The 25962-nt window shown below is 40.4% G+C and overlaps 1 protein-coding gene and 1 long non-coding RNA gene across 5 annotated transcripts in view; one reads left to right on the plus strand and one right to left on the minus strand.

The window, feature by feature from the left end:
* The window catches only part of LOC107222290, a 66019-nt gene that overhangs the window by 17171 nt on the left and 22886 nt on the right, over positions 1–25962 (plus strand). For all 4 annotated transcript variants that reach the window (XR_006902853.1, XM_015661580.2, XM_046731504.1 and 1 more), the window contains 2 exons: positions 8314–8475; positions 21286–21480. Coding sequence is in view for 3 of the 4 variants with exons in the window: in XM_015661580.2 (XP_015517066.1) it covers positions 8314–8475; positions 21286–21480 (357 nt within the window). In the remaining variant the exon portion in view is untranslated. The remainder of the gene's footprint in view (positions 1–8313; positions 8476–21285; positions 21481–25962) is intronic.
* Positions 2537–3791, minus strand: LOC124292902. Its single transcript, XR_006902859.1, has 3 exons — positions 3449–3791; positions 3129–3365; positions 2537–3036 (listed from the first exon to the last, which is right to left on the minus strand). It is a non-coding gene; the product is annotated as an uncharacterized LOC124292902 (long non-coding RNA).

The raw sequence follows: 25962 nt of genomic DNA on the forward strand, positions 1-25962 counted from the left end.
CGGTAGACTAAACATTACGTGATCGTTGCCCAATTTTATGCGAGGTTGAAACGACGAATAAAATACAGTAAGAAAGAAGAAGAAGTGGAAGAAGTGGAAGAACAAAGTTCAACAGGCGACCGTCGTCGAAAAAGAAGGGCCCAAACATACACGTGGCAACTACCACTCACGCGTGTTTGATTCACACTTGAAATTCTCGCTCGAGTTGGTATAAAATTGGTACACATATGTTCAGCCGCGTGAATGAACGCGATCCGGTGTCTTTTGTGAGCTGACACCTACGCGTGTTGGGTAAATTGGAAGGCAAGTGATTAGAAATAGGCTTATAGAGTCAACAATCACACCATTGTTCAATATGTGGGCTTCTGGGTAGGTAGTCAAATATTACAAACGTCTTACTAACAAGATATCCAAAGTTGATAATGGAGTGTAATCCTGCACTTTGAAAGCACCTCATTAGTCACTCGTCTTCCAACCCCGAGCGATGTATCGACGGAGCAGAAACGCAGGAGAGAACCATGCATGCTGCCGATAGGAGATCGGATTTCCAATCTTATTTGTAACTCGATATGACGCAGTCAAAGGTTGATTACACGCTAGACTTACCTGCCCACCTATGGATTTGTCCCATCGTACGAGAATCGTTCTGTTGTAAGAAAATCACCATGGGAAATAATGGGCTTCATTGTATTTCGTAATGGAATGAATTATAAAGAAGTAATGACAGAAACAAGTTCCGTTTTTCCATATAAATCGAATCAACGAGACTTTGCGGAGTAAAATTTATAGCTTTTGCTAGGTTGGTAAATCACAAAACGAGTTTATAGTTTGTCGTCGCAGAGTGCTCGATTAGCACGTCAAACCAGCGGTTAGTTCGGTCCGTATCTATTCCCCAGCCGAAATCCGCTACGTCTTGCGGTATCTCGGAGAAAAGAGAGGAGGATAATCGTGCGCCTCTGTCTTAGCGTTACTCGTGGTAACGAGTTGCACGCATAATCGCTATTTCTGATTGGCTAGTTTCTCAATTCTACAGTGCGGAAAGGGAACATTATGGTATACGTATATCTACTTGCCACGTAGCATCAGGAGAGAGAAGGAGTCGCGATCTGGACCCAGTTATAGTTCCTTCTTCTCCCTCCCAAGACCGTCTTCGGCAAGCCGGTGCTCATCATCACCGTCAGTCATACTTGAGGCAGATTTTTTGGTGAGCGAATTTTTTCATCAAGCAAAGGTTATCTTCTTATTTATTGTGTCAAGAATTGGTGGTGCCAGGTGTGATCAGTGATCGTAACGCATCTCGTCATTCCTTTTACGAAAATCCTCCCATGCATCGAACGAACCTCGAAAAGTTCACGATGTTTATGAATTCCGTTTGAAGATTCTGTGTATACACAAAGTTTGTAAAAACTGTGCAGTCGGACTGGATCCTCTCCCTTCTCCACAGGCCAAGCGTGCCGTGTGTTTCTGAATAGTTTGAACAAGTTCAACCGAGTGAAGCTAAACGTCTGTCTACGTGCATGCCATAATGTACGTATATCTTATATACATGTATACTACGTTGCGTAACAGAGGTAGCTGTTATACCCGCCAGAGCTATGTGCATTTCACGGTCTTCTTCTCTTGCACCTACTTTATATACCTATGTATACACTCCAAGCAAGGTATGTGTCTATCCGTTACACCCTGCCTGCACACTCATCTAGCATACGTACTGGCTAATTCTGGTCTGGATACGTATCTTTTTTACTTATTTTTTTCACCAACTTGTACTCTTATTTTTCTTTTATCTCTCTTGACGACCATTTAAAAATTCTGCTGGTAATTATACTTTGCTCGTTTAGCTACGCCAATTTCGTTCTCATGTATAATAGAGGAGTGTATAGGTGCTGCAGCACACTCGTCAAACTCCTTCGGCGAAATAGTAACACCGTCCCGAAGAGGGGGAGAGAGACGAGGTACGAGGTCACATTGATTCTTTCTCCCTTTTTGCAAATTCTTACCACTACTTGTACCACGATCGGGGTGTATAATTAGTCACGTACCAATGGCGCACGCGGACATTATACAGTGTGTTACACAGGGATCGTATACAACCTAAGGTACCTACAGCTTAACGGGTGTTCCACAAATATGTATATTGGATTTGGTCTCGGACGATTCTATAAGCAGTTGTTCCAAGTCATGTGCGCTCCGTGTTTTCATATAATATCTTCACAGTGTGGGTTGATCGTTGCGACGTTCACGCTGCTGCACTAATACCGCCCATCGTGCAGTCGGGTCAGGGACAAACCTGTGGACAACCGTCTCACCTTACCTTATACACCTCCTACCCTATGCAGGCTGCAACACGACGAGCACCACTTTGGCGTAACTCGATATCATTTCGACTGTGAGAAGGACACTTTGTCTCTGCACAATCAGAGAAACTTACTCTCCTTGTTAAATCGAACGAAATCTCAGGCTTCGTTTCCAACTGATTGGAAGTTCGGGTGTTAAAAAAGAAACACACACAATTATAAAAGTATCTGGTATAATAAAATCGTTTCGAAAACATCATTTCTTTTATCATGATAGTCGAGAAACCATTCTACAATTTTTACGGAATGATTTTACCGTATGGATCTGATTGATTCAAAATCGCAATATTTGTTCGAGACTAATCAGCGTATGTAACAGTACAACTTCATCAATTATTCTACTGACAAAAACTAAAGGCTGCTCTCTTCTCTCTCGTTCCAAAAAAAAAATATTGGAAACGAACTCGTCCAGAGGGTCCATCAGTTACGTCAGACATGCGGCATGAGGGTGTCCGTAAAGCTTCTCGCGATGATCGCGTCTCGTGGCCTCGAACTCCCACGCGTCCCTCCATCCACCACCATCGACTATAGTACCTAGCCACATGTACGGTACACATGCATAGAGGCAGATACGTCGGGTAAAGGCGTGTGCCACACTTGGACGCGTTCATAAATTACGACGATGGATACACCGTGTTTATAATGGCTGACAGAGACCTGCGTTGGTATACGTACGTACCTATAAATGTATATTATCGGTGACCATTGATTCAATGACCCATACTACTCGGGACAGAACCATTGACCAATTACATCCTCGTACGTTCATACCTGCTGCAGCTGATTTTGCTGGATGTCTACTGTTAACGTTCCAAATCGTGGGTGGAGGAGAAGCGAAAGGCTGCGATCGGCGGAACCTTTGACCTTTCAGGCGTGAATATCGTTATCCATGTGGTGCACAGGTACTTGGCTGTAACCAGCCGAACAGTCGGTTCGGGTTCGGGCTGCACTACCTACTCTTTCTTTCTCTCTCTCGCTCTATAATACCTTTACAATCATGATATCTACCTGCACCAAAGCAACCTGATTGATTTAAAACTCTCCGTCTCTCTCTCTCTCTCTCTGAGCCTTCGTCTAATGAATAAACGTACATACGTGTGGTCTCTGAAACACCGATGACCAATACTGGTTCAAGGCTTTAATCGGACCAAAATTCAATTCAATTCTCCGATATCCTGAGCTGTTGCTGACGACCGCAGACGTTGCGACGAATCGATGGAATATTGAATGATTCCGTTGAGGAAAAATACTTCGGACGGTGATGACGTCATTCAAAAACATGATGTATCCACTTTCGAAGGGTGTGGTTATGCTTGGTGTAACCTGTTAAGTTTATTGTTTTATTCAAACTGTTCAAGGTTTCAACTCGTTACAATGTACGTTTTTAACCATCATCATCATGCACATGCCTGAAAGCTCATATACTTGCGTATACTTATGACAAATGAGATGACCGTTGACAGTTGTAAAGTCAATTGAATAATTTATGCCACAAGTGATCGTTGACTTCTCATACGTAGTGGGGGTATATAAAAGAAGAACGGTCATGCGGAGCATGTATCCGCATGTAGTAAGTGAAGCATTTATATTTAGTGTTGAGGATACCGCAAAATGATGCGATCGGTCCCGGGAACCGAGCCAAATTTTAATGCGCGCGAAAGTTCCTTTCGTACACTTCTATGACGTGCAGTTTCTAAATATCTTATAGCGTAGGTATACGTGTGTATAAATAATAAACGGGAAGCGGTATGTTATAGACGTTATAAACTATACGTCCGTCTAGTCCTAGCCAAATATGAAAATAGACACGCGATTGTTAGCGAAGAAAAAACAAAAGATAATAATGAAGAACGACGAGTTGAAGTCACCGCAGCGCCAATAAATATATCTCTCGAGAAATATTGTTGCCCCGGAATTCATTTCGACGTGTATTTTTTTCGCGGGGTTGGGGAATGTGGGAATATTGGAACGAAAGCAGGTTCGAGATGAAGCCTGACCCGGGCACGATTTACTTGAGATACGTGCCTGAGGTTGGCGAAATTTCTCGTCTATTTCTGCTAGTGGTGGCGTCGTCGTTGGTTATACACACGTAGAGGAGAGACGCTAACAATGCTGCAAAGCATCCCTCGCGAAAGACTCGCTCCCGCCGCTCGATACCGTTCGTCTCGGCGGCGGCGACCTCGACCTCGACCCCGACCTCCAACCCGAACGACCCGGACCTACCCTACAACACCGTTGTCGTCCTCTACGTGGATGGAATCGCCCGATGCCTTGTAACTAGCTCCTTGCCGACTTTGGAAGGGTTCGAGCAATCTTGAATCTTCGCCGTCGCCTTATTGTCGGAGTAATCCGTTCTTGATGTATGCTGAGTACGGAGTTTCCACGCCTGGGAAAAGTGGGGAAATATAACTGCAGATTGGACGTTATTGGTAGGCGAAGACTCGAATGGAATCAAATTAAAAACTTTCCAAGATTATTGTTGAGTCAGTTAGGTTCGTTGCCTCGAACTTTCTGCGTATCTATGTTCTGTAAAATACTTTACTCGTTTGCATTGCATCCAAAAATTTAATTCCTTTTTTCTTTCGAGAGAGAGAATTATCCATTCGTCCCAGCATCGTCTCGCATTGCGGTATGGACATTTTTTCATTTTACAGAGGTTGAAGACTCATGTCTTTGATTGATAATGGTATCTAGATTCATTGACACAGCGATACTTTGAATTCGGGGAAAAATGGTGACAGAGATCAATCGAGTCTCCGTCGTGAATAAGTGAAATGTTGAACTTCAAGCTACTTTTGGTTTTATTGAAAAATTATGTATAAATGAGGTTAACATGTTTCGAAATCCAAAGATACAACGTTAATCAAAATACCATTTAACTGTGATAAAGCAAATGAACAACCCCCCTTTCCTTCCCACTTCTACAACGAACTCCATACCTGAAAATATTACAAGTCGCCGGCCCTGGACGAGTCTCATCTCCAACCCGACCGGTTTGCAAACTCCACGGTCGCCTTTTCTTCTAGGTTCGTGACTTGGAAATCGATCCTTTTTGGCAGTTCGATTGCGATTTAGTCGAACGTAATAGAGTATCAAATAAATCAAGGGACAATGAGTTTACTATAGAAATCCTAGAAAGTAAAAATACTGAAGCTGCAAACAACTTTTCATCCCAAATTTGCTTGAAAAAAAAAGTATAGGTACTTCAGGATTCGTTCAAACAATAAACAAATTCGCTGAAACAGATTTTTTTAAAAATTATTTTGCAACTGTGGCTTCAATATTTCTGTTTGTTCATGATCGGAATTAATATCAGTGGAATCTGGAAGCTTGTGAAATTTGATGAAATCACATGGAGTGGAATGAAAATCCGGTGAAAATCATGTCGTAAGGATCCTTGTGCAATATCGTAGAGTCTTATAGAATATACGAATGGAATTCTGATGATGAAATCCCACAAAGTCTCGAAAATTCCAGGAATTCTTTTTCAAGTCTCGAAGTGACACGCAATTTCCGAAAGTCGAATTGACTGAAAACTAAACTTTTATTTTATGGCTTGATTTAAAGAATTCAGTTATTGAGAAGAATGATTACAAAGGTATGGATTTTTTTCTGTACATAAATTGATTTGCAAAGTTGTTTGTTCTGTCTTAGACAACATTGAATTATTGTACAGTTTTTTGTTTTGCTTTTTTTTTTTACAGTTGTTTGACCGAAGAATAATTTTTCGTTTGCATTTCTTGCAAATACGTAAATCACGGTGACGAGGATCTTGTCAATGTTTTTTTTTTTTTCCTCGACAAGATCAATTACTGTCTTGAATAATGCATCGAGACATAGGTATGTATACATGGATTCCGAACATGGATTATACAGGGATTAGATTTTGGCTTTGATCGGTTTAATACTTTCTCAATTATTTAAATAACAAAATTCCAATACATAAAATAAAAATTATATCTTGAGAATGGCTGAATGGATTTGAATGAAAATTGGTAACGTGAGGTTTTTTGGGTCACCGATAACGAACCGAAGGTCAGAATTCCAAAATTTGTAATGTCGGATCCATTATAGTGGTTGGAAATTTAAAAAAAACGTCATATTTTCATGTAAAATAGTAACCGAAGGCTCTAAAATCGTTGATAACGAATCTGACTTTGTAGTTCGAAATTCGAATTGGATATTGTCCTTTTTTTCTCTGTATAAACTTGGAACCTGCAGTGTGAGAATGGGAAGTTCGAGGGCTGGCTCGTGGCCAGTCTAAAGCCGCTTGTTGTCTTTCAAATTACTTGAAAATAAAAGAAATTGTATTCGAGGTTGAATTTGAATATCGTATAACTGATTGAAACTGTACATCAACTAAGCAATCTCCAATTCCTTAGCAAAGTAACTATCCTTTTAACAAACTTCTGTAGTTGCAAATTCTAATCTTGATGAGTTGTGAGATCGCAGAGCGTCGGATCTGGCAGCGACGGATTCAAATTAGGGCCGCGTTAATTGCCCCGGGATTGCGCAACGTTTAATTACACGACTCGGATCGCGTCCGGCGGATTAGCGCATTGCAGCTCATTGCAGCCCGAAACTGGCGCATCGGGGGACGTACGGAAGACGATACAGTGCAGAGACAGAGACAGAGAGAGAGTTGACGAATTACATACTCGGCCACGTGTCGAGCCGCAAAGTCACGTGACTTTGACACCCACCCGCGCTTCGACAGCTTCCGACTTTCCCCGCCAGAGAACGCCAGCGACTTGAGTCAGAGACGGGTGTTGCAGATTCGAATGACGATCTCTAAATTACGATTTCACTCATTTTTTTGCAACGTATGTTCGATCCGATCGTTTCGATCCACGTATGAGACAACTATTTAGAATCGATTAGTCAAGACTTACATTCAATTGTTGAGATGTCGCTGGCAATTTTGATTTTATTTTTTTTTTTTTTGCGTAATCGGGCCTTGCAGATGTCAATGTTGATGTTTTAAGAGGAATTATGATTATCCCGCGAATATAGCGAGCGCTATAAATAAACAAAGGATTGAAAATACCTGTTTTTATAGAATAAATGTAATTGTGGGAAGGTTATGCGGACTAGACAAGTGGAACTCAGTAATCTTGGGGTTTCTGGGAACGTTAAAAACGAAGCTGACGTCAAAATTTCAAAATTCAGAATTCAAAATAGCGGATCCAATATGGCGGACTGAAAATATAAAAATTGATCCTGTTCGCTGATATTTGATCCGCTATTTTAAATTTTGAAAATTTCTCAGATTGACCCTATTTTTGAGATCAGTGACGTCGACAATCTTTGTACAAAAATGTACGCTTCCAAGGGTTAAAATTGACAAAACCTCGCTTATCGTTAACGAAAATCACAGTTCTTTGAAAAATGTTAACGATTTTCTTTGCGTTGGATTTAAAAAATTTCAGTATGCTTTGCGTTATTGCGGTTTATTTGAACTAGCTCAGCGATTCCAAACATCGATTTTTTCTAAAAATGCATCGTTGAACCTCATATTTTTTTGTTCCTTTTTCTATTTTTTAAAAGCGGTATCCACTATTCAGCTTCTTCTCTCAATGACCGAAAATCCAGAAGCCATAAGCAAGTAGTTCCAAAGGTTTTGGAATAGAATAACAAACGAATCGGGATAAAAATAGAGATTCTATGTAAACGTTTTTCCTTCACCCCTGAATATATACACATGTATACGTATAATATAATCACCGGCAATCTGCAATTTTTCTAAGAAAATCTTCAACTTTGCCTATTCAAGTGCCGTATCACACAGATGAGCCAACCGCATTTACTCGGTATCAGTTTATCCTATTAAACTTGAAAAAATAATTCTCAAACGATTCTGTTATTTGTAAGGTTTTCTTTTATTCGACTTTTCCTTCGCCGTTCGTCTCTTTGACGTTTATATCATCGAGCTATAATTATCCTGTCCGCATTTCAGGGTCTCCTTTGGCTCTAGCAAAGGATCGATGGTCGAGACACTCGTCTATGAGACACCCGTCCAAGAGGAGCCGGAAAATAACCATTTTCACGAGCACAATGGACGACTACCAACACCGAACACCTACGGCTCGGCTGCTCTCCTCGTCGCCCCTGAAACCGAGTAAGTATAATTATGAGGATTACACAGGTCTGCAAATAAATATTTTTTATGGGTTTTGGTAAATATTATGTTTCGAGTTTGCCGAATCCACAAATTACTTCCATTTTCCTCCGTCGCGTACAGTATTATTGCAAAATACAAGGTGTTTGCGTAAAAAAAAAAACACATAAAAATAATAAAAGACACCACCGTTTTATTACAATTAACTAAAAAATATTTCTTATAAAATTAAAAAAACAATTTCTTTACGAAATGTATTTAATATTCCGTGTTCATTCTTTTCGCCTGTGAAACCTTTTCTTTTTCTCTTTGATACACCTCCGAGGACGATCTACGCTTTCCACTTTCTCTTTCCCTGTTTGTATTTATCCGTGAGCCTCGCTCTAACTTATATTAAATGGAAGTAAGAAATCCCTTTTTTGCATAGGATTTTTAGAATCACGAATTGGATATCAGATTTCGAATTAAACGAGAGTTTCACTCTAAATGAAGCTACAAACACGAGGTAAAAAAAAAAAAAAAAACGTGACGTGACGTGATGGATCTTTTTCAGTATTTTTCCCGGTTTCAGTGAGTGAAAATCTATAAGATACAGTATAAAAAACCTGTGGAATTTTTTAGATGCAAATGTCATCAATTAGCTGAAAATGTTATTGTCTAGGAAAAATCTATCATCAAAATCTCGAACAATTTAATTGAAACATTTATTTTTCAACTGTGACAAAAATAATTAAATGAAAAAAAAGAAAACTAGGCAATAATTACACCTATCATTATACTTGAGGAATCTGTTGAACGAAGAATACAAATTAGAGAATATGGTGAAAAGACGTTATAAATATCGAATCACGTGGAAAGAGGCCCTCTTTGTCCCACTTTTCACGATGACGGATGAGAAATGATGGATCGTTCAGTCAGTCAGTCAGTCAGTCAGTCAGTCGGTCGGTCAGGAGGGAGAAAATCAACGGCTGCGCACATCGCATGCTGCATGGATATTATATATATGTATATATGGGGCATTCCATTACGGCAATTCGTCTGCCATTAAATATCATGCGCAGAGCAACGATTGTTCTTCTGCCGCTTAACTAAACAAGAATTATTGTTTGTTGTTTTTCTTACAAGTTGAAGTATTCATTTTTGAGGCATAATGGGTGGTCAATACTCATGGTTCGATTAATCTGTCGATAAATTGATATCGGACACGAGTGATAAGAGGACAATAAAAAAAAAAAAAATGACCTACATATTTACTCCTGCAGTAATAATCGTTCATTATCGTATTATATATAGATTATAGATTGTAGACGAGGAAATTCGATGAATCGTTTCTCTTTCTTTCTCTCTCTCTCTCTCTCCTCACCCTCTGACGATAAACAAAATTTATGAAATGAACATAACTCGAAGGGGAAAAAATATACTATTATATATATAGATTTTTTTTCATTGTTCAAATGTGAAGACTATTTTCGTTATTGCAAACAAGGATTATTCCTGCTCAATAAGACGCAGTGCAATCAATTATTTCATATCACCGTGGCATGTTGCACTCTGACCAAGGTAATCGCGTATTACAGACTGACTTTATGCACGTAATTACTTATTGGACGTAAGGTATTAATTACATCGATATCTTTTCTTCGACCTATAAAAAGTAACAAAGTAGATCTCACGATCAGTCGGAGTTAAATCTAATCGCACACGTATTTTGCGAACCAATTATTGCGTAATTTCAAAGGAATCTTCGTATTATTATTAAACATTAAATTATAATATATAATTAATAAATTATTGACGATTATAATAATAAAGGATGGATATAGGTGTTGAGTATATTTATTATTGGTATCGATATTATGATATCTTATGGAAGATGATTTGTACGCTTTTTATGTGGGTCTACGAATTGTTGCACACGTATTTCGAGCCTGCATCATAACCAGCAACAGAACCGGTTCGAAAAATACCAACGTTATCTTACGCGCTGCCAATCTTCTTTCGTTCATTTTACATACACGTATACCTACGAATGATTCACGATTGTAAATAACACGGTTGTATTATTAAACCCGTAAGCCGTAACTCACTCGCTGCCGGATTACATGCACTCAAAATGCCGAAGGATTTTTTTTTCAATCGTATAATTTGTTCGATTTATACCTTATAGATTATTTTTTAACGTTTATTTCTTTACCCCAGAATTCCTATACTTTGTTCTATTCTTTAACAAACCACCGCACGCGAAATAGAGAAAGAAAAACTATGTTATCTTTATCTCTCGGCGTTTTTGTAATTATATTCAATATATATATATATATATTTTTTTTTTTTTGTTGTTGTTGTTACGTAACGTATAAAACTCGCATTACAAAGAGGTGTAATTTCTTTTTTGAATATCCGTTGGCAAGATCGCGAAAGAAAAATTTGTACGTAAACAGAAGTTTTTCAATCAAACACCTATTGGAAAAGTAAAAGGAGAACAAGAACAAGAATAAGAAGAAGAAGAAAAACGAGTAGCAGGGAAGGAGGATTGCGCAACGTCCTCCGGATTCTATAACACGGAATTCTACAAACTTGTTTATAGTAATTTAATTAAACTTCGACTCTCGGTCTGTATGGATCTATACATGTATATATATGATATATATATATATATATCATATATACATGTATATACACGTATATCCTCCGGGTTTCAACTCGATTAAGACTTTCGTTTGAACTAGATCAGGCAGCGACACGACTGCGTTCCGAACTGCGATATAATATACCTCACCTGCCGTCTATCTAAAACTCGTTTAAGGGGGTGTCCTAGTCGATTTCGACGTTGACGTATGTAATATATTATCTTATTTTTCTGCGTTAAAGGAATATCTGTTATAGTGTTCTCGGTCAGAATTACGTATAGAATGGGACTGTTAAACCCTTTTTTGCGTTTCAGATACGTGGAGATCGATATTTTTAGATATACAGCATTAAACTCATCGGTAATTTACGATGATCGTGCTTCTACCTTGAGAATGAATGAAGAAAGAGCTGAATCAGATTCCGATTCGGTAAACGGAGTGTAAAGGGTCTATATTAATTCTATAGTATGAAAAAGCTACTAATTTTACGATGACAAATTTGTTTTTTCGACAGTGTAACATGTTTTTATTCAAGTCTTGGGAGGGGAATATATCATACACACTTAACGAGGTCATCAATTCAATAGCTGAAAATCAATATTTATATCATAGAAACTTGAATGACCGAGTATTTTTTTGAAATGATTTGAATTCAATGATATTTTATTGATTTCTATGGATACCCCAATAATAATATCAATTGATTATTTGTGATTCTATCGAATCCGGAAGTCAATGAAAATCGTGTAGAAATCAGGGGTGATATTGAAAACGAATAAAAATTATATAATAAGGTAAAAATCTGTAGAAATCACTCGAAATCAAAGTAAATTAATTGGAAACATTCAGTTTATAATTTGCAAGTGAATGGCTCGTCAGAATTCTGACGTTTATTCGTTACACTACCGAAAGTTGATTAATTCGAAGTACAAGAATCTCGGTATTGTCTTTTCAACCTCTCGTTAACGCTTTACATCTTCCAAGACCATCAGAACAGTATCGATTCAGAGTTTTCTCACAAGGAAGATCTCTCCGATTTGTTATCTTTTGTAATATGATGTATCTGACTAAAAACTATAAGCGCCAAGTATTTTTTTTTTTCTGTTTCTGAATCGATAAAATTACATTTTTCATTTCTCGTTATGAGAAAAATTTTCCAGTTCGATTGGTTAAAAAAATACTATGTTCTTGTGGTTGAAACTGTTAAATCGTCCCTCTACATGCCTTACTTCGGAGGATGGTTCTACCCCTTTGAAGTGTTGAATGGCTTGTAAAAAAAAAGAGAGACGCGTTGCTCAGTTTTCAATCCGCTATAACGTATTAAAAATGAAATCGAATCGGTGATATCAAACTGGGATATCATCCTCCTTGCCAGAGGTAAGAAGATGAAGAAGAAAATGCGTCCATAGACGTGAATCAAACAGAAGGGTGGGGTACGTACAACGTAGAAGACCGTGAGGTGGCGCCGCGTGGCCAAATTCCGAAGCATCAACAACACGCAGGCGTGGTTGAACGTTACGGAGTAAAAGAGCCTCAGTCCGACCCTGCAGGTCCGACTTGACGCTGTACGTGGTGGTCGTATTGTGAACCCCGTCTCTCCCCCTCGGTTTGCCAAAGCAAACGTCGCGCGTTTCGTTAGTGTGTACGTGTAAAAATTCACCGCGATAAGGAAAAAACAATCGCTTGTGCAAAAAAAAAAAAAAAACGAAGAAGAAGAAGAATAAAAAATAAAATTGCCATTCTCTCAGCAGTCGATACGCTAATTCGTTTCGCAATATTATAACCATACACTTCTCGATACTTGCTACACGTAGTATTGCATCGGTGCTCGATTAATCTCGTGTGCTCTCATATTTTCCCTCCTCTTCCCTCCCCCCCCCTCCCAACCCCCTCTTGCCCCTTTTCCCTCTCTTTCTCTCTCTCTCTCTCTCTCTCTCTCTCTCTGACCATCCACCCCTACCCAAAACTTGACTCTGACCCCTCGGTTCCTCGGTTTTTGTTCTCTCCTGTTTATCCCAGCGAAATTAATATCTCTGGGTCAGTGCGAAGAACCGACGAATTCATCGGGTGAAAAACATCGTCTCTCTGATCTACAGGCCGAACGTGTCGATTTAAAAAAGAAAAAAGAAAGAAAAACAACAAACGAACTGTTCCAGTGATTTTGGATTTCTTGTCGAAGTATTTCAAGTTTTTTCGAAACTAGGATCGTTACGTCTTCTTTGAGGTATGTGGGATGCTATTATCGGTTTTTTTAATTATTAGAACGAAGAGATTTTTATTTATACAATAGCGACAAAAAAAAATAATAACTCGATTGCTCTCCAATTTACGAGGGTGAACGAGTTGTTTTACATTCAGGGCTATAATTCGTATTTCCGGTATCGTATGTTCTGATTGTTTATTCATTCGGTATCGTTGAGTTATGTCGGTACAACGTATTTTATATGCATAAGCCACAGGCCTGCAGGCTCACCGAAAGTTATCTGATGATACTCGCCATCATTGAATTTACACACTTTGCGTTCTCACTCTTTCATACATCGTTGGATTTAATTTTAAGTTATATCAATTTCCTGCCTATAACTTTCGGGAAAATTCCATTTACTGGAATAGAAAGAATGAACTGGGTTCGAGTTTCCAAAGTGACGCCAGTTCCCAACCACCTATTGTCGGAAACCTTCCTTCGAATTTCGTGTTTTATATCCAGGGCTGTCAGATTTGAGGATAAAAGCTCAGCATATGCAATTCACGAATCGGCTCGAGTTTTATTTTTCCTGATAATTTGAGCCTCTGGGGATTTTTTCGCCCCAGCAATTCGTGGAGGGCAGGAAAAATTCGTTGGGTTGAAACGAACGGGACGGAACCGTGATACTGAAACGCGTGAAATATCACTGCAAGGTTGCCATGGATACCCGCCATCTTGACACACAATTCGGTCACCCCTTCATTGTCCTTTCTTTCCTGGATTCCCGTTTCTCCCGTTTCTCGTTCCTCCTACAAGGCGAAAAAGGGAGCTCCTTGCTTACGAGGAATGTCATTGTTGGCTCATGGTAAAAAACAGATCGCTATCAAAACCCGGTACAGTTTTGTAAATTATCTTCGTTGTAAATAGTCCGCAGAAGGTGTTAACCGACGTTTCACCTGTTGGTCAGATATCAGAGAAGAGGAATTTTTAAGGATTCAGGGAAATTTCTTGCTTGATGATTTTTCAGCGGGATTTTTATTCTTCCCCAAGTACCGAGAGATCGAATTTTATGTAATCTTTTTACTAAAATTCTGACAATGATAAAACTGTTTTTTTGTATGTACGCTGGAAATTTATTCAGGAATTTAGTAACGTCCTCATATTTACTCGACTTGAATCTAACTCTTTTCTAATGATTTTTCCACGCGCATCTAGTTGCATCGAGTCTAATGAATAATTTGTTCGCATTTTTGTATACATTGCGTACAACATGATTTTGTTGAAAGCGATGCGTAATTTCGTTGTATTGTATAAACGTTCGACGATCGATCGGAAAAGATTCGACTTCGCTTCTCTTCGTTCTGTACACTTTTTCTTGCCTCATTTATGTTTTTGCAGCACGGAAATTGCGATAACTTTCATGCCACTTGAGGTGTATTGTATTTCTCACGTGCAGTATCCTCGACACATACCGTTAATGGTCTTCCCGGCCACCGGCCGATATTGAACGCTTTCAAAAGGGCGTTACTTTACCTAGGTGTGTAGGTATATATGTATAAAGTATACAGTATACACCTGGGGTGTGTAAGTTGGATTCATTATTCATTGAAAGGAAGAATTCTAATTATTAATGATGTTAAAGTGACGTTACGCCCATTAAGACAACAATTGCAACATCATATCCGTTAGTCAAAACGTACATATATGATAATTTTGAAGTTGTATAATCGAATGTCTACGAAAAACGTTTGATAATGAATGAAATTTTTTTTTTGAAAAAGAAAATTGATACCGATCCAACATTCCGATCCCCTCATACCGATGTTACGTTGTCCGTGTTATTTAGAAAGCTTGGAGAAGTGTGTAATAAAATTTTACGATGAGCGCTAAGCTGAGTGAAGAATAATACCGTCAACATAGTCCTCAGACTTTGCCTCAATATTCATTCATCCGATTTTCAACCATCTAACGAAGTTTTATTCATCCTTTGAAAATTGTCAAAGTTTTCATAATTTTTCGTTATGTGGAATCGGTGCATAACTTCTACAAGACTGTAATGATAGATGTTTAGGAAGAATCGTTACTTCGCACTTTTAGGGATATCTGAAAATTAGTAAACCATGATAAATAATATACAATGATGAAGAAACAAACAAAATATAATCTTACTTTAAAACACTGTTTGTTACCGATTTTTCCTTATAAAAGTCGTTCCAAAAATTGCGTAATATTTATAACATTTCCCTCACGTTTCGTTACGTTAACTTTGTCCTCGTGGTAAACCAGCAATAATGAGTAACGACCCACGGAGTTGAATGCTACGTCCTTTACCGTATCTTCGGTGCAACCGTTTACGCCGTCGGTTAGTTATAATAATGACCATACAACTACATGCGTACAGAGTACGGGTAAAGTCGTTAGAGCGGGTGTAAAGTAGGTTTTGAAGGAGTATAGGGTGGTCGGATAACAGGAGGGAAAGGTTCGTGCCGCTCTTGAAAGCTCGTCGACAGTCATCGACCCATTGTTAAGAAAATGTCACAAATCCCACCCCGTCCTTCCGGACTTGAAGTTGGAGGAACTGGGGAACTGGGCTGACGTTGCACGCCCTTTAGAAGGGTAGAAAAAGTGCATTATAAAACTTGAAGAGAGTCTATCCAACCATTGTGTGTATCATTGATGGCCTGAGGAAGGAAGTTGCAATTGTCGAGACGTTAGGGCCGCGCCTTGGTTTTCATCGATATTCGATTTCACCGTAGACTTTCTAATCTTCGGCCCTTATGTAGGTGGCTGGTTACCTATAAGAAATTGGGAACGAGGATGAGCTTAGAATTGGTGTATAGTGTTCTTCTTTGTGTGCCCGGTTCTAATGACGCCGCAACGGCCCGCGGGCCGTTTTCCATTTACCGCGATGACGGCATTCACGCTTTTGGATCCGCACGCCGTTCTGTATATATATATAGTGTACACAAATGTGTGTATATACATGTATTGTGTACACCTACCTGCCTCATGCTCGTGGACCTTGAGTCGTTGCGTCATTTGTCGCATTCGTCAAACGTTTCTGTGCGCACATGTGAACATTAAAGAAATAGATGGATCGACAGATAGATAGATATATTTATGTACATGAAAATATTAGACAATGTGGCAATGTAGCATTACAAGAAAAATTACTCTGTGATCAAGAGAGATACAGACATCACAATGTAATACAGCCACTAATGGAGAGTAAGGAATTAATCTAGAATAGTCTACACCTAACATCCAGAGAGAGAGAGAGAGAGAAAGAGAGGAAGGATTCATTCCGATGCGAACACTATAAGTTGATCGAATATTGGACGTTCTAATTTGCATCAAACTTCATTGTTGTTGATCACAATCGCCTGGAGGGGGGAGGGGGGGGGGGGGGGTTCTATCTAACAAGTATTTATTGGTCGTTCAATCTGACGCGCGTCGGAACTTCCGAAGCCATTTTATCGGAGGTTATTTTTGACCTGACTGATGCTGCAGAATCGACCGCCGGCATGATTAATATTATACCCGTGTTATACCTACATTATATTATCGTATATGTGGACCATCAGACACGTAGATTAAACTACAGACTCTCTATATTTGTCAGGAATAAATAAATCTTGGTCGTGAGTGAGCGATTCCATACCCACAACTAATTTTTCTTCAAAACATCCGGTGGTATGGAGGAATAAATAATTAATGACGCGATCATCATTTATCATTATAGTGTTGGAATCATCTGAATACCGGTGTGCCTAATCCACAGATTCAAAAATTGTAGGTACTAAATCATCACCCATTTCTCTTGGATGATTTTTGGAGTCGATAACAACTATCCGTGCATAATATCCGTACAACTATATCCATTGGTCCTTTTTTTTTTGCTGCTCAGAGAAGGTAACTATTAAGATACTTTTATGACATCTATTGTTGTCGAAGTCGCCTGCTGCGCGAACGGCTGTGGCTGACTGGCAGTGAGAAAGGAACCTCTGGCGAAGCGCGCGGCACGACGCAGGCGAATGAATATATGTACACGTACACGTGAAAGTGTGTATAAAATATATGCAGAGGAACGAGGAGAGAGCACAGCACCGTCATGCAAACCGCTCAGGAGATGGTTTTTTGGACTACCTACGGTCACAAAACCCGTCCTCCTCTTTCCCCCTTCGGTGGATGGATATGGAGAGCGGTCGAGGCCACGACGGGATTCGAGTCATGCCTCTGTTCACAGTTTTTCGGTGCCGTCGGACCCACGAACCCAGAGGAGAGATGCATTGGCCAGAGAAAAGAAGAGAGGAGAGACCGATGTTGTACGGTTAACGAACGCTGCCATGCCATCTTCTCGTCTTCCCATCCAATGATCCACCGGAGTCGAGATACTGCTGCGGTGTCACACTTGGGTAGAGCCTTCTTACACCTCTCTAGAAGTAAACCCCTCAGTGGACTTATCGACTCATCGCGAGCTGACTCTCGCGTATTGAGAGCATCCAGAGATGGATTGCAAAGAGCGACCACATCGTCGTGGAGGCCTTCGTCTTGTTCTGATCTTCTTCTTGGTATTCAGGTTGCACCTACAACGCCCAATGATGGTACGGAGTTGACTCTCTTCCATTGGTGGTGGATCCAACTCCTCCTGATCACACCTGCAGGTGTTGGCCGTTTGTCTACAGCTGGCTTCCGGTTCTACGTCTAATATGTATACCTCTGCGTGTGGATACCAGGTGTTACATCATCGGAAGCCGGTTGGTTCGGTTTGACAGAACCTGACAACCAACTCATCCCGGCAACGATCCAAAGCCTGTCCACCACCACTGACGGTGCCTTTGACATAAAGCACGCGTGCATGGATGTGACGCAAGGACAATGGACAAGGATAATTGCATGTCGGCACGTGACGCATTCCCCTGTGAGCTTATACTGTGGCCTAGACACGCCTTGGGTAACTCAAGGTCGAATATCTTGCTCGCTAGGTATGCAGATATGCAAACGTTATGCTTCCTGTTCGCATACGTCTCTATGTTTCAGTGTCTTTAGAGCACAAGCTTCTACGTAAGCTTCGCATTCCGTTGACAACTACCCGAGAGACGTACTTGAATGTTGTTGGAAAAGTATTTTCGAACGAATCTAAGATCAGGATGGTGAGAAATACGTATTCACGTCTCTTTTGTCACGTCATAAGACAATGAATAGTTCTTTAAATCGAGCTCATTTGAAGTGTAATGATACTTTGGGTTTTCTGGCGGTGAAAGAGACCGTCTGGAAATTTCTAAACAATTAACACCTGATCCTCAAGGATAATTTATTCGCAGAATTCCACGAGCATTGTAGGTACTGGTGAACGTTTGATGTATAATTCCAAATATTTTGAACATACGGTGTGAATGTACCGGTGATTCTACTTGATAACGGTTCTCAACGTTGAATTTCCGACTATCATGGGCTAAGTCTAATGGAGAGGGGGAATATCTTGCCAGCTATCTTTCAAGGTGGTATAATTGAATTTCCTCGTCAATCTAGCCTAGCTATCCTCTGTAATCGTCGCTGCTGGCAACCGAGGGTTCTCCTTGCCTCTGCGCTTTCGTCACTACGGTGCAACCCGATGTGACCGTGTACAATGTACCTACCTACATAAATGCATTACGAGTGCAGAAGATGCTAATTGTAACCGTCGAGTGGATGGGATGAGGAATTGAGCACTTGATCTCAATTTCGGCTCATTAGAAGCGAAATTCCGCAGACGGTTGGACTGTTATCTTTCAATGCTCCAAGGCTTAATTGCGCTGGGCTCGTTCCTTATCGCCGTTCTGAACATCAAACGGCGTCGATGGTCCTTGAAATTCGTTAACTGGTACTCGAACCTTGAACACATCGACGACCAACGGACGGTGAGGGAGTACGGGGCAAGGAACGGAAAGAGGAAAGAGACCATCTCAGAGTCTGTCTCAGAGGAACTCGAATGATGTAATCTAAATTGCAGTAATTGAGCACTGCTCGTACCCCGCGTCGTCTGTCGTCTCGTTTAATGCTTCGCGTGGGTGTTGACAGTGTCGCTCAATCCAAAGTGGAAGCCGGAATCCAAATTCCCAACTCCCAAATCGACCGTCGTCCTTACCCTCCAGGTATTCGTTTATATCGGCGATGACAAAGCCAGACTGGAAAAAGATTATCTTTATACGTACAGGCTTCGGGCCCTTTTCTTCATCGTTCAACCGTCACGCTCTGGTACTCGTTTAATTCATCTCGCACATTGTGATTGGGAATGAACAGTGACTGCGAGGAGGAATCCGTGACTCAGAGAATCTCTCTTGTGGTAACAAATTCTTTAATTATTCACCGTCTATGTCGCAGAAGGCAGGCGAATTTAGATTTATGAGCTTGAAGTGGGCGTACTTGTGGGCTTGTTACAAACTTCGCATACCTGCAAATTATTCCGATTATAACCTGATTCCTCAGAATTTTCGAAGCTCTTTTTGTGTTACATTCAATTAAACTTTGGACTCCATGTTTTGTTTTTATCTTTTTTTTTTCGACTCCGTACGTACGTACATCATGCGCATTAGAGAATCGACCGGGCAATTTAATTCTCATTGCCAACAGTCGCCACAGCTCAAAGTCAAGCTGTATCTCGTATTTAGGATCACTATAGGATTTACCGTAAACGAAGTGTCTGAAAGACTTTGGATAGTTGCCAGCGGTGTTCACGCGTTCTATGAAGAACAATCGTGCAATACAAATATTCAAGTATGAAGAAACAAAGAACTCGGGGACTTGGTTCTAGCTCGTTACTGGAGTCATAAAATCTTATAGCTACACCGCAGACTTCTCCAATGTTACTCGTTGTACTTTGACGATGGAACGTATGCTTTTGACCGTTCATTGCCCTGACTCAGAAGCTTGTGATATCGGTCGAAGTCTAAGTCAAAACGATTCGTGGTCCAGATAATCTTGATGTCAATGGGAAAACACGACACTGTTTGTCACTCGAGTCACGTCTCCGAAGGATGTTCAACGAGTTTAATTTCGCGTGTTCCTGACATTGCTATTCTGCATATTACACACCAAAGAGTGCTTGGCATTCTCAATTGTACGAGTAGAGTAAACTTCGAGCAAATAATGGCTCGAGATTGTTATCGCTTGGTACTCAGATGTGATTCACCAACGTCTACGACTACGGTTCAAAACGTTGTTTAGCCAATGACAGAGTTGCTTCGAAATGTCGATTCGGTGAGAAGTATGGCTCGACCGAAGTTCGACACGACGATATGCTGTGATAATAAGATAAATTTGCGAAACCATTCGACGTTGCCTGAACCGACATGGATACATATCTCCGTGCGACAATCCGCCATCGGTTTTCCCTCTTCTGTATACAAACTCTACTGACCGTATAACCGATAAAATAAGGGCAGCTTGGCGCCGTGACGACGAGATCGATGCGACGAAGTGCCCCAACCCCAACCGCAAACCAGATCCAGCGACATCGGGTGTACGCGTGCGTCCGTAATGCACTCAAGTTCTCTTTCCCTCTTCACATGCGAGACCCGCTAAATGGTCTCACCTTTCCTACGATAGAGATAAGAAAGCTGCCGGCTATGACTGGACAAAGACGGTTTTTGCGTACAGCGGCAACCTTTTCTTTCTTTTCTCTTTTTTTCTTTACTCGACGTTTTCAGCACTTATACCGCTCGTTATCACGCACGCGTATCGCTTGTTATTTCTGCAGCGCAAATACGTGCGTACCTACTTGATTTGTGGAATCTCAATAGTGACGTCACTTTGTCTCTCAACAGTCACGGTATCGAATACATACTCGAAGTTATACTCTGCGGTGTAATCGCAACCGTTTACGTTACGCGTTAAAACGTCGATGTTCTCATCGATGCGCGTAACGTATTGCATCGGCTATTTTAATCCTCTGTTTATTCATACTGTTTACCTACCCTTTCTTACAACGTATGCATGGGATGCTTTGATATGTTTCAGCGAGGGCCGAGAACGAGTCAGGGTATCACTTCTTGAACCGACGCCTTGCCCGTCGACACCGGGCGTCCTTTTGCTCGAACCGACGTCGGACATCGACGATCACCTTCACACGCATCTCACAATGGCCACCAGTCCGGTCGAACTTCTTACCACCCACACGGAGCACACAACACCCACCTATCACACGCAAATCAGGTACGCATCGTCAAACGACCGTCATTGCCATAAAAGAGTAAAAAAATTTCAAAAGTTCTCCTGACTTTGATGACTTGAGCTCAAGATCGTGAGAACCTTTGAGGTTTAATAGAAAAGCATGTTTTCTCTAATTTAACACAAAAAAATATATATAATGGAAGAATTATTTTGTTCAAACTTACGGCATATGAAAGAAGAATATTTAAACGATATTTCATAAAATTTGCATTGAAAAATTTTGGTCCCGGTATTTTTGCGGTGGACACGATAACTCGTGCTAGCTATATCTGAAATCAAAAAACGAAATATTTTCTGTTGGTAGCTGAGCATAGCTTGTAGTTGGACGAAGGATTGAAAAAAAGAATTGAAATTTGAATTTTTAGCAGAGTCCTATGCATATAAGTACAATTTTCGGTAAAATCCACACCATGTATTGCATTGTAAAATAAATTGTGATCGAAGGAAAAAAAACCTTCGTCGAATTACTAGTTAATCCTATCTAGAAGAGGTGTGCAAAATTTCCACCGACTTGAGAAATATACTTTTGAGAAAAGAACGATATACGGTCGAGCCTAATGAGAGGAATTTCCAAAAAGTCTCTCTCACTCTCTCTCTCTCTCTCTCTCTCTCTCTCTCTCTCTCTCTCTCTCCTGAACCTTTATTCCAATCGATTTGAAACTTTGGGAAAATATTTTTGACATGTTGTACTATAAGATAAAAAAAAAAAAAAATGTAAAACGAAATTTTCAAACCCATGTAACTCCTCAAAAACTAGCATATTTCGGGTAAGTTTTAACAATAATAACAAGGATTGAAGATTTATCACAATCATTTTTTCCCACGTTTCACCGCATACCGTGAAAATCATCTCAACATACCGAGTTGTAATATTTTTTTATTTATTAGGTGTAGGGTAATAAAGATTTGCTCCTAATAGATAACCTCTGATAAGAAGGCTGAGCCGCGTAACGGCAATCGAAGATAGAACTCTGCCAGTGCGTCGTTTCGCGGTTTGCCTTCCGATTTTTTACCACCGTTTCGCGGCTTTTTACACAAACGTAATTCATGGTTGCCGTTTCAACGGTACCAGCAACTTTATCGCGGAGGAAGTCTCGATCTAGCCAAGCCGCGAATCTTTGGCCTTCGGCACAGAGCTTGGTGGTCGGTCCAACAGCCTTCTGTCGCCCTTATCGCATCCGCACCTCGTCTACTTATCGGCGTAACCGCGGCTATCGCGACTTTATAGAAGTATAAGTGTAGGTGGTGACAGAAATAACGCTGTAGGCGCTACGTGTTTTACTAATTAGGTGCAAATTTTTCATGCGAACAGGAACATTGATTAAATAACCCGCGGAAAATTTACCTGAAGGGCAATTCTTCCGTTTCAAAATAGTTTGCGATACTCTTTTAAAATGAAATCAAGCGTGATTTGTGTAACCTGAAAATCAATCTTGTCGCTTGACATTTTATTATTTTATTTTCTTTTATTTCATGTCTTCTTAACTATGTTTGGAAAAACGGTATAATGAGAATTATATGATGGATCGCACATGTGTTACGTATAGATTAACTCGATGAGGGATCTTTTCGAATGGCGTGTCAGGAGGGTAAACGGAATAGTGTGATTTTGAAGAATCATAAACCGCTGAAAGTATTTTCCTTGTGTGGAAATATGTACATCCATACGTAATAATAGCGAAGAAGAGAAAAGTATAGTCGGAAATAGGGTATTATAGTTTCCGGTTATTCTGGCCTTTACGCAATACAAACATGTATATGTATACATATATATATGGGACACCGGGTTTCTCTCTTTGGACCGCAACATAAACCGAGAAGTGTATCCTACATCGGAAAAAATAAATTGCGGTCGTGTATGTTTGAGGTAGACACCTACCTATATACCTACACGTTTGTAAAACGCGAGTTTCTCGCATTGTGGTTAAATGTCAAATGATATCGCATACTCACGTGTATATATATATAATATATATATACACAACAAGATACTCTACGTCCACGACTTGAAATTATATGTATATCGTATTGTTGCTTGGCGATTATATGGAAGAAAAGAGCAAAACATATACAGAGAGAAAGTTTGCGATGAGCGTAAAATATCCGTACATCGATAAGGTAAATGTACCAGTTATTAACCCTGTCCCAATGATCGATCTTTTTTGGTTGTATCTGTTTGATCCTTGGTTCTAATATTAGCAAAAAAAATAAATAAATTTGCAGTGTCTAACCCTCTGGCAATTGGAAATTCACAATTTGTGTCGTAGATTTATAATTATGGAAAATAAAAGGGTCATTAATTGGTTCCAAACGTGTCAATAACTGGTAGACTTACTTTAGTAGCTATCGGATTAAAAACAATATTTCGAGAGACTCTCGGGATGCCAGGGCGAAGCGGGAAACAAATTTCTCGGGATCGATGCAGCAGTAGAGCACCCACTGCCGTGCATCATGGGACGGTTTTAGGTGCGAGGGCGCCAGGTGGACGAACAACAGCATCAGTGGTAGCACCACCTCGATGCGAAGGTTTCGTACTACCTGCAGTTGCAGTCGCGCGGTGATACAGTAACGGTAAAGCTATCTGCGCCGCGTTCTGAAGTTTAGAAAAAATAAAATGACAAAATAATGATATCCAGTCGTCATTACCTACCTCTTCTCATCTCGAACCATTGTCCCGCATGCAGGATATGCACAGCTTCATTGATATCCGAACATTTCATCGTGTCACTGACCCGTCATTTATACATCGTTAAAAGTTGTGGATGAATAGGAGCAAATTCATTTCAAGGGATAACCAATCATAGTTGGATTTACACGTTGCGACATTGATACAGGATACCTGGTACCAGTTTTCAACAACTATTGGGACTGTATTGTGCAGGTGTTGAGATAAAAGTGATACCGTGAAGCTGAAGAACCTGTCGGTCAAAGATATTCCGTTTCGAAAGTTGTGAATTTTATTGTTCTTCTCGTTCGCTGTTAGGATGTGTACATTGTATACCTGTATATCCAAGCTTCGTTACACTTATATACTGGAAATGCGGTTTGAGATGAAAAGAAGTATTTCACGCGCTGCTGATGAATACTTCGAAATTATCTCACATTGACAAGAGTTTTACCAGAGACGAGATTCGGGAAGGAATTTTCAACGGTTATTTACCGTGAAGACTGAAACTAACTATCTGACGTATGTCCGTGATAAGTTGCTCTTGTTGCGTTGTTGTTGTTTTTGTTGTTAGCAGTAGTGCGGGTTGTATCGGTGACAAACCATACCTTGCATAAATTCACGCGGTTACCGCATGTCCATGCAACAAACCAGTCGGATAGCAAATTACACATCGGTATCTTGGCTCAGGTCACATGATTGAGTGATTCGGTGTTGATGCCTGGCACGTACATTTCGACCGAGAGAGAGTTGATCAGTCAGTGAATCGCGCAGTTTTTCTTCATGCAGTTAAGAACCCACATCGCCGATACTTATAATACTTACCTGTCTTCCGAGTCAGTGACTCAAATCCTCTTAGGCACTGTCAGGAATTTCGTGTTGCGGCGATGGTCAATGATTCGGAAAGCTGTATGATGGCTCTGAGACTTCATGTGACATTGAATTGTGTTCGATCCTTATCCGACCAGACAAGATGAGTCCAAACACGCGTTGTTGGCTCTTACAGTGTCCAGTTACAGTCCTTGTAACGCGTGTTTCGACCTCACTGTTCCAGTAGGAAGACTTTTGGAATACAAAACTTATATTCATATTGGGGTAACATTGAAGTTCACTCTGATATTTTTTATCTGTCAAAATAATGATCGGGAGAACGTTTTTTGAAAACTTCTGACTGGATGTAACCCCTTAAACGCCAAGCCAAAGACAGCTATTGGCGTGGGCGACTGTCTGTACAGAGAACCGCGCTGTTGGACTACAGTTAATTCGGTACCCCGGCGATCGAGCACCGCGTGCAATGCAGTCAATCTCTGATGAACTAGATTCAGCGAATCGAACGTGCCTTTGGTGGTTCAACCTCGATTGTATGTAACTTACTTACGCCGCGTTGTCTCTGATTGAGTATTCATGCCGCGCGATGACCTAATTGATCCGAAGTACTTATATTACCGATGGATAACGATGTTCGAGTAGTTATCGATGCTGCTGCTGTTGTTGCGATGAGCTGCATTCCGAACCTCGATTGCTACCGCGCTCGGATTTTTGCGCTCGGACTGGTACTAAATCAATATACAAATCGACTAGACACCGTTTGAACCTTCGCCAAAGTCAACAACGGTGATGAGAATTCGTTTACACGATTTCGACTTCGTCTTTTTACCATCATATTTTTTATTCCAATTTTATTCCTGACTTAACGTGGCGCGTCTCGCGGTTCCCTTTACTTTACTTTACTTTACTTTACTTTACTTTACTTTACTTTCCGGCGCCACAACGACAGCTCCAGCTGATTATCCCGGAAG

Source organism: Neodiprion lecontei, chromosome 2, assembly GCF_021901455.1.
Source record: "Neodiprion lecontei isolate iyNeoLeco1 chromosome 2, iyNeoLeco1.1, whole genome shotgun sequence".
NCBI lineage: Eukaryota > Metazoa > Arthropoda > Insecta > Hymenoptera > Diprionidae > Neodiprion > Neodiprion lecontei.